The 15,508-nt window shown below is 39.8% G+C and overlaps 2 protein-coding genes across 2 annotated transcripts in view; both read right to left on the bottom strand.

Moving 5' to 3' along the window:
* Nucleotides 1-10,899, bottom strand: part of LOC119766208 — a 78,240-nt gene extending 67,341 nt beyond the window's left edge. Inside the window, exon 1 of the mRNA XM_038250645.1 lies at nt 10,643-10,899. Within this exon, the coding sequence (XP_038106573.1) occupies nt 10,643-10,899 (257 nt within the window). The remainder of the gene's footprint in view (nt 1-10,642) is intronic.
* The window catches only part of LOC6032196 (leucine-rich repeat-containing protein 24), a 370,966-nt gene that overhangs the window by 331,246 nt on the left and 24,212 nt on the right, over nt 1-15,508 (bottom strand).

Here is a 15,508-nt window from a genome sequence, read left to right as displayed (position 1 = left end):
ACCTTTTTTTAAACGATTCTCGATTTACGCAACTTTTTTTAAGTCATGACTTAAAAGAAGAATGTCCATGACTTAAATCGAGAATATGACTTAAATTAAGAATCTTTGAGAATTCGTAACTTTTCGGAGAATTTTCAAAATGTATGAATTGTATGTTATTTAGTTATTATATTGAAACATGTAAGCATAGTTTTGGAACATCTGGGATGTTCTAGTCCATCCGAAACTTCCGGAAATTTTGAGCAAGAGGTTTACTAAAGAAACAAGTCGAATCTTCAAGATATTGACTACGGATCCTACCCAGACTACTTTAGTCAGTGTGGTAGGCTACAGTGCATTGTTGTAAGAACTTATTGGGATGTCCTGGGTCATCCAAAGACTCCTTGGAGTTAAGATCTGTGAATCTAGCGCCGTAACAAGCAAGAGGTCGACGGTTTTTGAACCCGGAACATACCCGCATAGCTTCAGTGAGTATGGTAGACTACTTTGCTGGGTTGTTGGGATGTGTTTGGATGTTCTGGGTCATCCAAGGACTCTTTAGAGTTAAGATCTGTGACTCTACCGCCGTAACAAGCAAGAAGTCGACGGTTTTTGAACCCGTAACATACCCGCATAGCTTCAGTGAGTATGGTGGACTACTTTGCTGGAGTGTTGGGATATGCTTGGATGTCCTGGGTCATCCAAGGACTCCCTGGAGTTAAGATCTGTGAATCTACCGCCGTAACAAGCAAGAGGTCGACGGTTTTTGAACCCGGAACATACCCGCATAGCTTCAGTGAGTATGGTAGACTACTTTGCTGGGGTGTTGGGATGTGTTTGGATGTTCTGGGTCATCCAAGGACTCCCTAGAGTTAAGATATGTGACTCTACCGCCGTAACGAGCAAGAAGTCGACGGTTTTTGAACCCGTAACATACCCGCATAGCTTCAGTGAGTATGGTGGACTACTTTGCTGGGATGTTGGGATGTGTTTGGATGTCCTGGGTCATCCAAGGACTCTTTAGAGTAAAGATCTGTGAATCTACCACCGTAACAAGCAAGAAGTCGACGGTTTTTGACCCCGGAACATATCCGCATAGCTTCAATGAGTATGGTAGACTAGTTTGCTGATGTGTTGGAATGTTCTGGGTCATCCAAGGACTCTTTAGAGTTAAGATCTGTGACTCTACCGCCGTAACAAGCAAGAAGTCGACGGTTTTTGAACCCGTAACATACCTGTATAGCTTCAGTGAGTATGGTGGACTACTTTGCTGGGGTGTTGGGATGTGTTTGGATGTCCTGGGTCATCCAAGGACTCTTTAGAGTAAAGATCTGTGAATCTACCACCGTAACAAGCAAGAAGTCGACGGTTTTTGACCCCGGAACATATCCGCATAGCTTCAATGAGTATGGTAGACTAGTTTGCTGATGTGTTGGAATGTTCTGGGACATCCAAGGACTCCCTGGAGTTAAGACCCATGGGTTCACCGCTTTAACGAGCAAGTGGTCAATAGTTATTGACTACGAGACATACTCGCATAGCTTCAGTGAGTATGGTAGACTACTGTGATGATGTGTTGGGATGTTCTGCGACATCCAAGGCCTCTCTGAAGTTAAGATCTATGAGTCTACCGCCGTAACAAGTAAGAGGTCAACGGTTTTTGACCTTGGGACAGACCCGCATAGCTTTAGTGAGTACGGTTGACTACTTTGCTAATTTATTGGACTGTCTTGGGTCATCCAAGAACTCCATTAAGTTATAACACGAGGGGTTACGGCTGTTACAAGGACTTTCTGGGACGGAACATAACAGCAAAGAAGTCTATCATACTCACTGAAGCTCTGCGGATATTTCCCTAGGTCAAATACGTCGACCTCTTGCGTTTTACGTCAGTTGACCCACAGATCTTAACTCCTGGAAGTCCTTGAATTGCCCAGAACATCCCATCATATCAGCAAAGTAGTCTACCATACTCACTGAAGCTATGCGGATGTGTTGCGGGGTCAAAACCTGTTGACCTCTGGTTTGTTACATCGGTAGACCCACAGATCTTAACTCCAAGGAGTTCTTAGATGTCTCAAAACATCTCAAAACATCAGAAAACTAGTCTACCGTATCCACTGAAGCTATGCGGATATGTTCCGCGGTCAAAAACCGTCGACCTCGGGCTTGTTACGGTGGTAGACCAACAGATCTTAACTCCAGGTAGTCCTTGGATGTCCCATAACATCACAACACATCAGCAAACTAGTCTACAATAATCACTGAAGCTATGCGGATATGTTCCGGGGTCAAAAACCGTCGACCTCTTCCTTGTTACGGCGGTAGACCCACAGATCTTAACTCCAGGGAGTCCTTGGATGTCCCAGAATATCCCTACACATCAGCAAAGTAGTCCATCATACTCACTGAAGCTATGCGGATATGTTCCGGGGTCAAAAACCGTCGACCTCTTGCTTGTTACGGCGGTAGATTCACAGATCTTAACTCCAGGGAGTCCTTGGATGACTCAGAACATTCAAACACATCCCAACACCCCAGCAAAGTAGTCCCCCATACTCACTGAAGCTATGCGGATATGTTCCGGGGTCAAAAACCGTCGACCTCTTCCTTGTTACGGCGGTAGATTCACAGATCTTAACTCCAGGGAGTCCTTGGATGTCCCAGAATATCCCTACACATCAGCAAAGTAGTCCATCATACTCACTGAAGCTATGCGGATATGTTCCGGGGTCAAAAACCGTCGACCTCTTGCTTGTTACGGCGGTAGATTCACAGATCTTAACTCCAGGGAGTCCTTGGATGACTCAGAACATTCAAACACATCTCAACACCCCAGCAAAGTAGTCCCCATACTCACTGAAGCTATGCGGATATGTTCCGGGGTCAAAACCGTCGACCTCTTGCTTGTTACGGCGGTAGACCAAAGATCTTAACTCCAGGGAGTTCTTGGATGACCCAGATCATCCCAATAAGTTGTTACAATAATGATCTGTAGCTTACTACACTCACTGAAGCAGTCTGGGTAGGATCCGTTGTCAAAATCTTGAAGTTCGACTTGTTTCTTTGATAAGCCTGTTGCACAACATTTCCGGAAGTTTCGGATGGACTAGAACATCTCAGGTGTTCCAAAACCATGATAAAATGTTTCAATAACATTTTTTAATAAAATACAATTGACACATTTTGAAAATTTTCCGAAAAATTACGTAATCCCATATATTCTTAATTTAAGTCATATTCTCAATTTAAGTCATGGACATTCTTTTTTTAAACGATTCTCGATTTAAACACTCCCATTTCGTTGTGTAAATCAAGAATATGGTGTACACAAGTTTCTTCTATTTTTTAGATCCGGCTTCCAAAAAGTACATCAATATCACTTAAGTGGCCATATCTCGAGACAGGGTTGCCAGATCTTCAATGTTTTGCACTCGTTGGAAAGGTCTTTTGATAACCTAACCAACAATAGGTCGGATAGTGGATCCAGACATAGATTACATACATTTAAGTGAGATTCGGCTTCAAAAAAGTACATCAATATCACTTAAGGGGCCATATCTCGAGACAGGGTTGCCAGATCTTCAATGTTTTAGACTCGTTGGAAAGGTCTTTTGATAACCTAACCAACGATGGGTCGGATGATGGACCCGAACATAGTTTACATACATTTAAGTGAGATCCGACTTCAAAAAAGTATATCAATATCACTTAAGTGGCCATATCTCGAGACAGGGTTGCCAGATCTTCAATGTTTTGGACTCGTTGGAAAGGTCTTTCGATAACCTAACCAACGATGGGTCGGATGATGGACCCGGACATAGTTTACATACAGTTAAGTGAGATCCAAATATATGTGAAAACACATTTTTATACATTACTTTTGAACTACTTATCGAAACTTCAATCTGTATAAAACTCGATCTATGGGACCCTAAACCAAGTCGAATGCAACAAGTTCGGGTCAAATCGGTTCAGCCAGTGCCGAGAAACATGAGCTAGTTTGTTGGTCACATACATACATACACACACACATACACACACACATACACACACACATACACACACACATACACACAGACATTTGCTCAGTTTTCGATTCTGAGTCGATATGTATACATGAAGGTGGGTCTACGACGTTTTTATACGAAGTTCATTTTTAGAGCAGGATTATAGCCTTACCTCAGTGAGGAAGGCAAAAGTAACTTTTTCAAAACATTCCTGTACCAAAATATCAGAAAATAAAGCGACCGTCACTATAGCTTTTTATCTCTCTTCTTTTGTCTCGTGCCAGCAAGAAACTTTTCGCTTATTCGCTTTTTATCACTCCTTCTCATTTCCTCATTCACACTCGCCGAAGATTCTCTTGTTCACTCAGAAAGCCGCAAAAGAAAGCGAAAGGGGGATTAGGAACCAACCAAGTATTACGACCCGTTGAACTACTGTATGTTTTGTGGCGGCCTTTGTGGCTACACCCTCCTTTGAGGGAATGATTGACTTAATTTCTCTAACAAACGGTATAGCTTTCCTTAAATTTCTAGGAACAAACGAATCCTTCAGTCACTGCTCGAAAGCTACCATTCCAGTTAGTCCAGCAGCCAATCCAGCAGCATTCACTCTGGTCAGGCACATTTCCCTACCGGGCGCTGTGGCCAGAAATGGATCTTTTCGACGAAAAGAATCGCAATCCCATCAATCACCACGAGAGCGCGCCGTCTATTTACTGGCTCTGGCCGACGAGATTACGCAACGCTTTCATCGATATTGTGGCTTCCCCGGACCAGCGGCCGTCCCAAAAGTGATTAATTACCGACAGTTGGGCCATCCCGAACGCTCACTGCTGAGAGTTAATCAACGGGACTCGTCCCGTGGCTTCGATGTGGTAGTTTTACGGTATGGCATCCAAAGTCACTTCTTGCCTTGAATACACTGCATTAGGCCTTCGCCGAAACCGAAAAGTCCCAAAAAAAAGTCCCGGATCCATTTCCAATTTCCACTTTATCTTGCACGGCTCCAGATGGTCACGTCACGGTTAGAAAACAAACAACTCAACACACAGAAAAGATAGCAAAGGATTTTCGTTCTCAGGAATCGCTCGACGCAGCTGCTGCTTCAGCAGAGCCATCAAAGTCCTTGTAGGTCCTTGCTCTTACGGCAGAGAATCGAATGAAAATTTAGAGCCTCTAGTCCGTAAATCGGTTGAATAATTGAACACGTTCGACAACGACTGCGACGACTGCCTCTTCGATAGCTGGTTCGTGATGTATCTACTGGCAGGCAGGATATCGACAGGCAGCTTAAAAAGTGGAAAAATTTTCAAGTGGAAGCTTAGCTGGCAAGACTGTGCAGAGAAATGACGGTGGACTACTTGGAAGGTCGAAATCAAATTTTGTTTTTTTTTTTTACTCAAGTTCGAATCAAAGTGCCGGAATGGTTGCGATTGACGCAGCAAAAGTTGCGTTGGATATGTACAACACCTTTGTGAGAAAAATATTACATATTACACTTCCTGCAGTGAAAATTTTCAATATTTGACAGGCGAATGCGTCCATGGCTAATAGGATGTAACAAAAATGAGTTATTGGTAGGCATTCAAAGGTTCGTTCCGGTAGGCGTACAGAGCGCAATTCCCAAATATGAGCTTGATTGGACGTAACAGGAGCTAGCGCTATGCATTTAAATTTAAAATGGGATTTAATCAGCAAAAAAGATATTTTTTCAAGAATGTAACTTTTGAGGTACTTTGGCCACTAAAGAGTATACTTTCAACATAACTGGCGTGTAGGCCAAGTATATTTAACCTTTGAGCAATTCTCCACGAAATCGGTCTTTTTTTGGAATTTTAAATTTTGTATTTTTTGAATCCGACTGAAACTTTTTTGGTGCCTTCGGTATGCCCAAAGAAGCCATTTTACATCATTAGATTCTCCATATAATTTTCCATACAAATTTGGCAGCTGTCCATACAAAAATGATGTATGAAAATTCAAAAATCTGTATCTTTTGAAGGAATTTTTTGATCGATTTGGTGTCTTCGGCAAAGTTGTAGGTATGGATATGGACTACACTGAAAAAAAATGATACACGGTAAAAAAAATTTTGGTGATTTTTTATTTAACTTTTTGTCACTAAAACTTGATTTGCAAAAAAAACACAATTTTTAATTTTTTATTTTTGATGTTTTAGAGGACATCAAATGCAAACTTTTCAGAAATTTCCAAGTTGTGCAAAAAATCTTTGACCGAATTATGATTTTTTTAATCCATACTGATTTTTTTCAAAAAATCGAAACATTGGTCGTAAAAAATTTTCAACTTAATTTTTCGATGTAAAATCAAATTTGCAATCAAAAAGTACTTTAGTGAAATTTTGATAAAGTGCACCGTTTTCAAGTTAAATCCATTTTTAGGTGATTTTTTTTGAAAATAATCGCAGTTTTTCATTTTTTTAAATTAGTGCACATGTTTGCTCACTTTTGAAAAAAAAATTCTTGGAAAGCTGAGAAAATTCTCTATATTTTGCTTTTTTGAACTTTGTTGATACGACCCTTAGTTGCTGAGATATTGCCATGCATGTGTTTAAAAACAGGAAAATTGATGTTTTCTAAGTCCCACCCAAACAACCCACCATTTTCTAATGACGATATCTCAGCAACTAATAGTCCGATTTAGGGGAAATATACCCATTTTAATCACTCTAAGCCGTTCGACCAATTCTCATCACTTTTGAAGTTTTCCGCTATTAAATCAACATTTTCAGAAGTATCAACAATGGAGAGTTGCTTGCTCACTTTAATTTGAGCTATTTATTACTTTGGAACAGTCAAAAACACTTTATAAAAGCTGTAAATCATGATCAAAGTGCTGATAGGATGATAATAGAAATAGGCTGAAAAAGGGTATAGTTCCCCTACATTATTTATTTTTTTATTTTTATTTCTGAATATGAAACATTCGTGAAATTTTCCGATCTTTTCGAAAAAAATACTTTCAAAAATTTTAAATCAAGACTAACATTTTAAAAGGGCCAAAATTGAATATTACGCCCGTTTGAAATGTTTGTCCTGGTTTAAAAATTTCAAATTATTTTTTTCGAAGAGATCGAAATATTTCATGAATGTTTCATATTCAGAAATAAAAATAAAAAAAATAAATAATGTAAATCGGACTATTAGTTGCTGACATATCGTCATTAAAAAATGGTGGGTTGTTTGGGTGGGACTTAGAAAACATCAATTTTCCTGTTTTTAAACACTTGCATGGCAATATCTCAGCAACTAAGGGTCGTATCAACAAAGTTCAAAAAAGCAAAATATAGAGAATTTTCTCAGCTTTTCAAAAATATTTTTTCAAAAGTGGGCAAACATGTGCACTTATTTAAAAAAATGAAAAACTGCGACTATTTTCAAAAAGTCACCTAAAAATGGATTTAACTTGAAAACGATGCACTTTATCAAAATTTCTCTCAAATACTTTTTGATTGCAAATTTGATTTTACATCGAAAAATGAAGTTGAAAATTTTTTACGAGCAATATTTCGATTTTAAAAAAAATCAGTATTGATTCCAAAATTCATAACTAACTGAATCATTTTTTGCACAACCTGGAAATTTCTGAAAAGTTGGCATTTGATGTCCTCTAAAACATATCAAAAAATAAAAAAAATTAAAAATAGTGTTTTTTGCAAATCAAGTTTTAGTGACAAAAAGTTAAAAAAAAATCACCAATTAAAAATAGTGTTTTTTTGCAAATCAAGTTTTAGTGACAAAAAGTTAAATAAAAAATCACTAGTTTTTTTACCGTGTATCATTTTTTTTCAGTGTTGCCCAAATCTATACCTACAACTTTGCCGACGACACCAAAACGATCAACAAATTTCTTCAAAAGATACAGATTTTTGAATTTTCATGAATCATTTTATGGACAGCTGCCAAATTTGTATGGAAAATTATATGGAGAATCTAATTATGCAAAATGGCTTCTTTGGGCATACCGAAAGCACCAAAAAAGTTTCAGTCGGATTAAAAAATACAAAAAAATGGAATGACCGAAATCTGAGAGAACTGTTCCTTTAAGTTCTTAGCAACTCGGATCTCGGTACAAATCTTCGAAATTTGGCAATTTTTCGAAAAATTGGTACCAGCAAACTCGAATGGCGTCTCGGGCGTCGCGTGATGCGACGCCTACCTTTTTTGCATGATGATCTAGAGTAAATTTTCAAAACAACCCATGCAGATAGGACCTTTTGAAAATTTAATCCAGAATATAAAATGTTTATGTAGTGATTCTCTAAATAAACGTTTGCAGGTTGAAAACGTAAAAATCTTGAAAAAGCTGTAACCAGTGTTGCAAAAGAGTGATAGAAAAGCTATCAATAGATTATCTCTGCACCAAAAATATCCGAGAGTATAGCGGCCGTCACTATAGCTTGTGAGACCTCTTCTTGTGTCTCGTGATTCCCAGCGATGTCATCCTCTCTTTATCACTCCTTCCCTTTTCCTCGACTATGCGCTCTCACCGCTGAGTCTCTCAACCTCTCCGAAAACTGCAATGAGAGAACGCGAGATGGCGATTAGGAGCCGACCACGCATGACGCCCCTTCAAACTGCGTTTGCAAAATTGGTTTTGTGGCGGCTTTTGTGGTTAAACGCTGTTGTGGTAGGATGATCGTGGAAGCGAGAATGAGAGAGAAATGGAAAATGTCAATCGCGAGTGGGTAAACACGAAAACGTGTTCGGCTATGTTCGGCGCTGAGAGTTTCAATGAAGAGAGAAGAGCAGTTGTATTTGAGGCATGAATATTCAGGCGAGATAATTGTAGTTGCTGAGAGGTGATATTTTGTTATTTTAACAACCCTGGCTGTAACTAAGGCATTAAATTTAAATTTAAAACATTACTTAATCCACCTTTAGGTGTTTGGTGCCTTCCCCACAATCATACATTACATCTTCGCTTGTGTAATACCGTGTTACTCGTCATATCTTCTCACAACAGAAAGCTTCGTTACTCATTTATTTTGATAGGACTGTCTTTTGGGACAATTGGAAAAATAAGTGCTCATAACTTTTGATAGGGTTATCAGATCTACAATGTTTAAGGCTCATTGGAAAGGTCTTACGAGGTTGAATTAAGAACTTCCATTTTCAAGTGATTTTATTGCCTTTCCTCAGTAAGGTGAGGAAGGCAAAACTCAAAATGCTCGGACTGAAAGTTCTGGCTAAAACTGAACCAAGAAGACCAAGCCTGCTTACAACCCAAGCGTCGTCAGTTTGAATCCCGGAGTGGGTGGGTTCTTGGTGTAGAAAGAACGGTCTGAAAAGCAATGTTGCAATAGAGACCGACAATACATCGACGTCGTCGTGCTATCTTGTCGCACCCGCCATTTTGACGTTCCGAGAAAAACGAGTTTTAATGTTTGACCTTGAATATTCAAAAACGAGAGCACGCAATGTAAACAATAACAAACACGTTTTGTTTGGCTCACCATTCTGTGCATTGTCCCAAAGTTTGGTTGAAGTTGGTTGCTGGAGTCCCGAGTTATAATTACAAATGTTTACGGTAGTCTAGCTTGTACGTGCGACAAACGCATCCTGGATTTCCTGGCCTGAAATCCCTTTGGCCTTTTGTCGCACTTACATCAATTTTCATGGAGTGACAAGATAGCACGACAAGATTGAAACTACATTCATATGTAAAGTGACAAAAATGCACGGAGTTTTTTCGGTTTTTGTTGAATATCTCAGGATTGAAATCGAATTTTGGGGATCTGTGAAGATCAAAAGGTGAGGCATTGTGAGCTGCACAAAATGGCGTTCTTAACTCAATTTGGCCCAAAATGCACGTACGACAAGTTAGCACGATGGCGACGACATGTGGGCTGTAGAGTGAACGTTTATCTCAACGTTTATTCTGAAGAGTTGTATTTAATTTTATTTTGAACCATTATATGGCAACGATGATGAAATTTCTCGCAAACTCAACGAGCAATTTATGAAATGCATCTCGTTTTACCGACATCATTATGCACCTTTATTTCATTTCAACCAACTACATTCCAACACATCCACATAGAAATGCATCCCAGCCCCATAGAAAGTTATTCCAGCTATGATTAAGTCCCTCACTCGAGTCCATCCGGTAGCGTCGACTCTGCCAGCGGTGGCGCTACCAGCTTAAGGGTCATCGTAGAACCAGAAAATTCCCATTCCTAAGATGCAAAGACACTGAAACCCGAAGCAAATGCAGTCACTCGAGAAAACTAACCTCTGTCTTGCTCGACGTCGGTTGGCTTGAGTAGGGCACTTGGTCCGGCCGCAACTTTTCATTTCTCAATGACTTGCCTCCACTACGCCAGTGAATGATTTTTCCACATTTAATGAATACTCGCACAGTACGCTTCCATCGGCATGACTTTTCACCCCCCCGGGGTTGAAGCATAAAATCCAATAAAGTCACCCACTTGAGGTGTGCAACATGAAGTTCGTGGCCTGTCGAGCACGGCTCCCGAGGGTCGGTGCGCAAAACTAGGGTCGACCGGGCGATTGTGGGAGCCGTTGTACCATGTCGTCCTAGCAGGAACTGAGTTGAGTCGGTCTACCCCAGGTGAAAGAGGTGTTCCACTCCCAACCCTTTCCTACCCCAAACTGCAAGACATGCAACAGTACCCAACTTTGCTTGAAGGACTCGTTACAAGCAGTGCCGGCAGGGTCTCACCACTCACCGCTTCTCCGAGCTTTTTTTTGTGCACCTTTGGTCCCAGGTCACGGTGGCATGGCCCGAGGCAACACCGGCGCCGGCGACACTCGACCGGGCTCTGCGCTCTTCCCGAGAGTAGTCCCGGGCCCGCGTCAACGATGATGACGACGACGACGACGTTGTAGTAATCCAGGTACTTTGTGTCCGCCGCACGCGTCGCAGTCATTGTAACAGCAGCGTTTGTCGACTTTTACTTTGTTATGAAAAGTAAGAACTCCTGTCTTCAGAGGTGTACACGGGTTGAAGGGTTTGTTTTGGAGTGGTGAGAGATGGTGCGTGGTGGAGTCAAACTTGAAATTAAATTACAAAGAAATAAAGTAATGCAGAAACTGTTGACCTAATACTGTCAGTTTAAACTGTTTAGTCCTACCACAAACTTAAGCTGTCATCCTTTTTCCATCTATTTCCCTTTAAAAAATCGTTCATTCCACACATCATGACGCTTTAAGCCACTTCCGACCTTTCCTGCTCTGGTGGTCGTCCTCAATCGGCCTTGAATCTTAAAATACCTTGCCTTCCAGTTTGAACGATGGCAAAATATTTATTTCGTCACCAAAAGGCTGTTGCCAAAGTTGACTGTGATTGAACGGTCCCCATCCGGCTGCTCCTCCTCCTCCCAGCCATGACCACGGACTCGACCCAATTTGAACGATGGCAGAAAAACAGACAGCTCGCCCAAAAAAAAAGTGAAAGAAGAGCACACTCATTGAGTTCAGGCCATACCTGTTGAGGCCGATGTGTTACGATGAACACTCGTCAAAGGAGTGTAGGTTCGACAGGCCTGGGAAACAAATTGGGCCACACTACAGCCCCGTTCACAGCGAGTCGACGAATTATGTTCGATATCGATTTCCGGTCGTCCGAAGAGGGGGTAGAAGCTCGAGCGAAAAATAGCTTCGAGGTTAGGTGATTTGTTTTCCGGGACGAGTTCCGAGCTCCTGTTGCTTCAATCGACTTCGCAAGCATTGATATGATAGGTGCGCGTTGATGAACGGCCCGGGGACATGTTCATAGATATTGAGCCAGCACACTAATCCCGCACCTACTTCAACAGGCACACAAATCTCCAGCCCATTGAAGCCACTGCCGTGTCCTTACCGAAACGACTTTCTTCCATTTCCGGAGCGCTGTAGTGATGGCATGCAAGCCCCGGACCATTCCGGCAAAATTTATGGTCGGCAATTCCGGTGCTGGCCACACAGTAAACCCACTCAGCACTTTCGGCAAGTCCAACCTACCGATAAAAGCGGCAAGTGTAATGAATTTCGAACCAACCAGCAGCAGCCGGGCGAAAAGGAAGCAATCTTGCCTCCGGCAAAAGAAGTGCCGTCAGAGAGTGAGAGAAAGAGACAGAGATCCTGGTGCGTAAAGGACGAAACCGTAGCAAATCACCGTACGAGTTATTTAATGGTCATAAATTACAATCGATGAATGCTCGATACATCTCTCGTTCTTGGCCCGGTTCATGGTGTTACAACGGAACGCACACGCACAAGAAGAATCGATTCCCCAAGGACTACTACTACTGGTAGGATTTGGTTTGTTCTACTCGGTAGTCAAGAGGACCACCGAAATTGGGAGATAACTTGAAAAATATCGAAACTACGTGACCGTGTCGGTTCCTTCGGTATTCAGATCATGGTAGGTCGTCCCCAGATTTGTTGTAGGGGAATCCGTGGTCACATGAGCAGTTCTGTTATGTGGGTAAGTTACTTCGTAATATTCCAAAAAGCGTTCAAATGCCGAAATATCGATCGAAACTACAGCAAAACAAACCACTGGCTCGCAAAACAATCAACCCAGTCCAGTTGCACTCTACCTCCACCCTTTACCGCAAATAGGATGCTTTGAACCGGAATCGGCTCCTGGGCGCCTCAAGGAAGTTATGAACTGTACCGTTTGTGCACAGCAACTGGGAGACTTTCCATGCATGATTTGAACGCAAATACACTGCGCTATCAACGCCCAACATGGTTGGTTGTACGATTGTACCATGTGGGGCGGGGGCAAGTTTTATGAGCGAGTGATTCCATTCCATGTCGACCATAAATAAGGTTTATTCGTGTTGTAGCATTCATTGCTGTGTGGACTATTCTAGTTGGGGTTTTTTTTTTCATTCTCTCGGAAAACGCTGAATCATGCGAGATTGGTTACGTGACGTCATCCTGGCAACCGGAAAATTTAAGAAGGAAAAGTGGTGCATTTTGGGAAAAAAATCACAAAATAGTAGTTAATGCAACAAGTTGCAAAAAGAGGACTTTTTAGATACGACAAGTGTTGAAAAAATCAAGTTTTGCAACGAGTTTCATACAACATTTCTTTTTTTTTGCATTTCAGATAAACACCAATTGAGTGAAATTATTAGTCAAATGTTCATGTATTTTGTCAATAAATCTTTTGAATCATTTTTTTAAAGTACCGTAAAACGGGGTGACTTTGATAGCCGGGGAGACTTTGATAGCCTTAAGTACCTCAAGAAGAACTTTTTGTAAAATTTTGAAAAGTTAAAAAGTTTAAAAAGTTTTAATGTTGATGAAGGTCATTATTTTAAACTTCTCAAAGTGTCATGAGTTACTCAATGAACATGATTTTGAATCGCAAAACGGAATATATTTTCGGATTCTTTGGACAATTTTCCACTAAGAGAAGGTTCAATTAATTTGTAAATAATAAAAAATATGTATACAACTCAAAAAAAATCTCCAAATTTATAGACAATTTAAGTTTAACAAATTTCCGGTAAAATGTGAAAGCTTTTGATTTGTGCTTCGAATTCAGTATAAAATGCAATATAAATCAATAATTTTATAAACAAAACTAGTTTTAACCAATTTTGAGGCGAAATTCCGACTTTTAAAAAAAATTACCTTAAATTTGTATGTATATACAGCAATTCCCCACGAAAACAGCATGATTCAAAAAAAAATTTTTTGGGGCATCTTGGCCGAAATAATTACACCCGTATTTTTTTGACTGGCCATTAGGGTGACCTACGCCGTGTTAGGGTGGTTCAAAAATCTAGCTTAACATTTGAAAAGGTTGAATGAAAACATAAAATGCTGTTTTGAAGGTCTCGGGACCAAAGAGCCTATGTCTGAAAATATTTTTATCGGATTCCTCGGAAAATTTCACATAACATATCAAAAAATGGTGAAGTTATATTTTCAATACTCTGAGATACGATTTTTTGAAAATAAAAACTGGGTTTTTCGACGCACCACGCGCAAAAATGGGAAAATGACGAAAACGGGAAAAAAATCGACTTTTTTCACTAAAACTGCGATAACTTTAAAATTTCAGCGATGACCTATGCATGTTAGGATACCAAAATTTTTGTTATTAAAAGACGCAGACGCGAAAATCGACGAAAATTGAAATTTTTCGAACCACCCTTACACGGCGTAGGTCACCCTAATGGCCAAACAAAAAAATACGGGTCTAATTATTTCGGCCAAGGATCCCCCAGAAAAAAATTGAGCTCGATCGGAGAACTTTTTTTTCGAATCATGCTGTTTTCGTGAGGAATTGCTGTATATTTTTAAAAAGCTTATAAACTTAACTAAATTACTTAACTTAATATAAACTTTGATTTTTGTTTTAAACACCTATACCAGCTATTTTAGTGATGGTACATTTAACGTACAAATAAAGTTTGAACATCTTAAATATGATTTTAACAAGAAAAACTTTGACTATCAAAGTCACCCTGGAGTTTAACCTAAATAAAATTAACGTAACTTTTTTTCTAAACACTATTGAAAAAAACTGTTATTCCATAATAAGGCATGGACTATGTGTGTAGTAATAATCTTGAGAAAAACCTTAACTGTTGGAAAATATTCCAAAAACAAATTGAAATCCTACAAAATTCACCCCGGTTTACAGTATTACTTTTTAAAACTTTTTTTTTTATTTCGTCGTTCAAAAATGGCAGGAAAAAGAAGTAGTTTCACGACAGAATTGCAAAAAAAAAACAATTTTCGATCAATTTTCAATCTTTAAAAAGCATTGGAAAGAAGAACTCTTAAAATATAAGAAAACTTATGGGTTGGAAGTTTTATTTATTTTATGTGACTTTGCCAATGTTTTTAAAACAGTCAATTTTTAGGGGTCAACTTTGGCTGTGTTTTTTACTAACATTTGCTATATTTTAAGTAAAAAGTAGTACAGTCGACTCTCTGGTTGTCAATATCCAAGGGACCGTCGAGGAAGAGAATTATCAGTTTACAGAACGATGCAAAATGAAGACTCGATTGAAAAAATATTTTTCTTGGTACCCAGCTATGGGAGAGAATCATGGTAACGTCCAGCAAACAAAAACAAACTAATGTCAAACACCCTTCAAAGCTTTGTTTCGCAAAGAAAATGTCTATGCAAGCCATGAGATAGTGACAATATTGACAACCGGAAGAGATTTTTAAAGCAAACAGAATCCAAGGGACCGTCGAGGAAGAGATTTTTCAACCAAGAGAAAATATCGAGGAATAAAGCCAATCGAAGTATGCAGTTTGAAGGGACTGAAGAATTCATCGATAGATGGAGCAATATTGATATCGAGAGGATCGACAACCAGAGAGTCAACTGTATGCAGTAATTTTTCTAGTGTCCCAGACTATGCCTCTACGAATTTTTATACAATTTAAATGATAATGGTGCCATTTTGAAAAAGTGACTTAAAAGCATGAAAAATTGTAAAGGCAAAATGTAAAGCAAAATGTGACAGAACGAGGTAGAATAGGCCAAAAACTACCAAAAACAAACATAAACTAAACAAG

This window comes from Culex quinquefasciatus, chromosome 1 (genome assembly GCF_015732765.1).
Source record: "Culex quinquefasciatus strain JHB chromosome 1, VPISU_Cqui_1.0_pri_paternal, whole genome shotgun sequence".
Classification (NCBI taxonomy): Eukaryota; Metazoa; Arthropoda; class Insecta; order Diptera; family Culicidae; genus Culex; species Culex quinquefasciatus.
The sequence above is the reverse complement of the archived record's forward strand: the minus strand, read 5'-3'. Positions and strand labels throughout refer to the sequence as shown.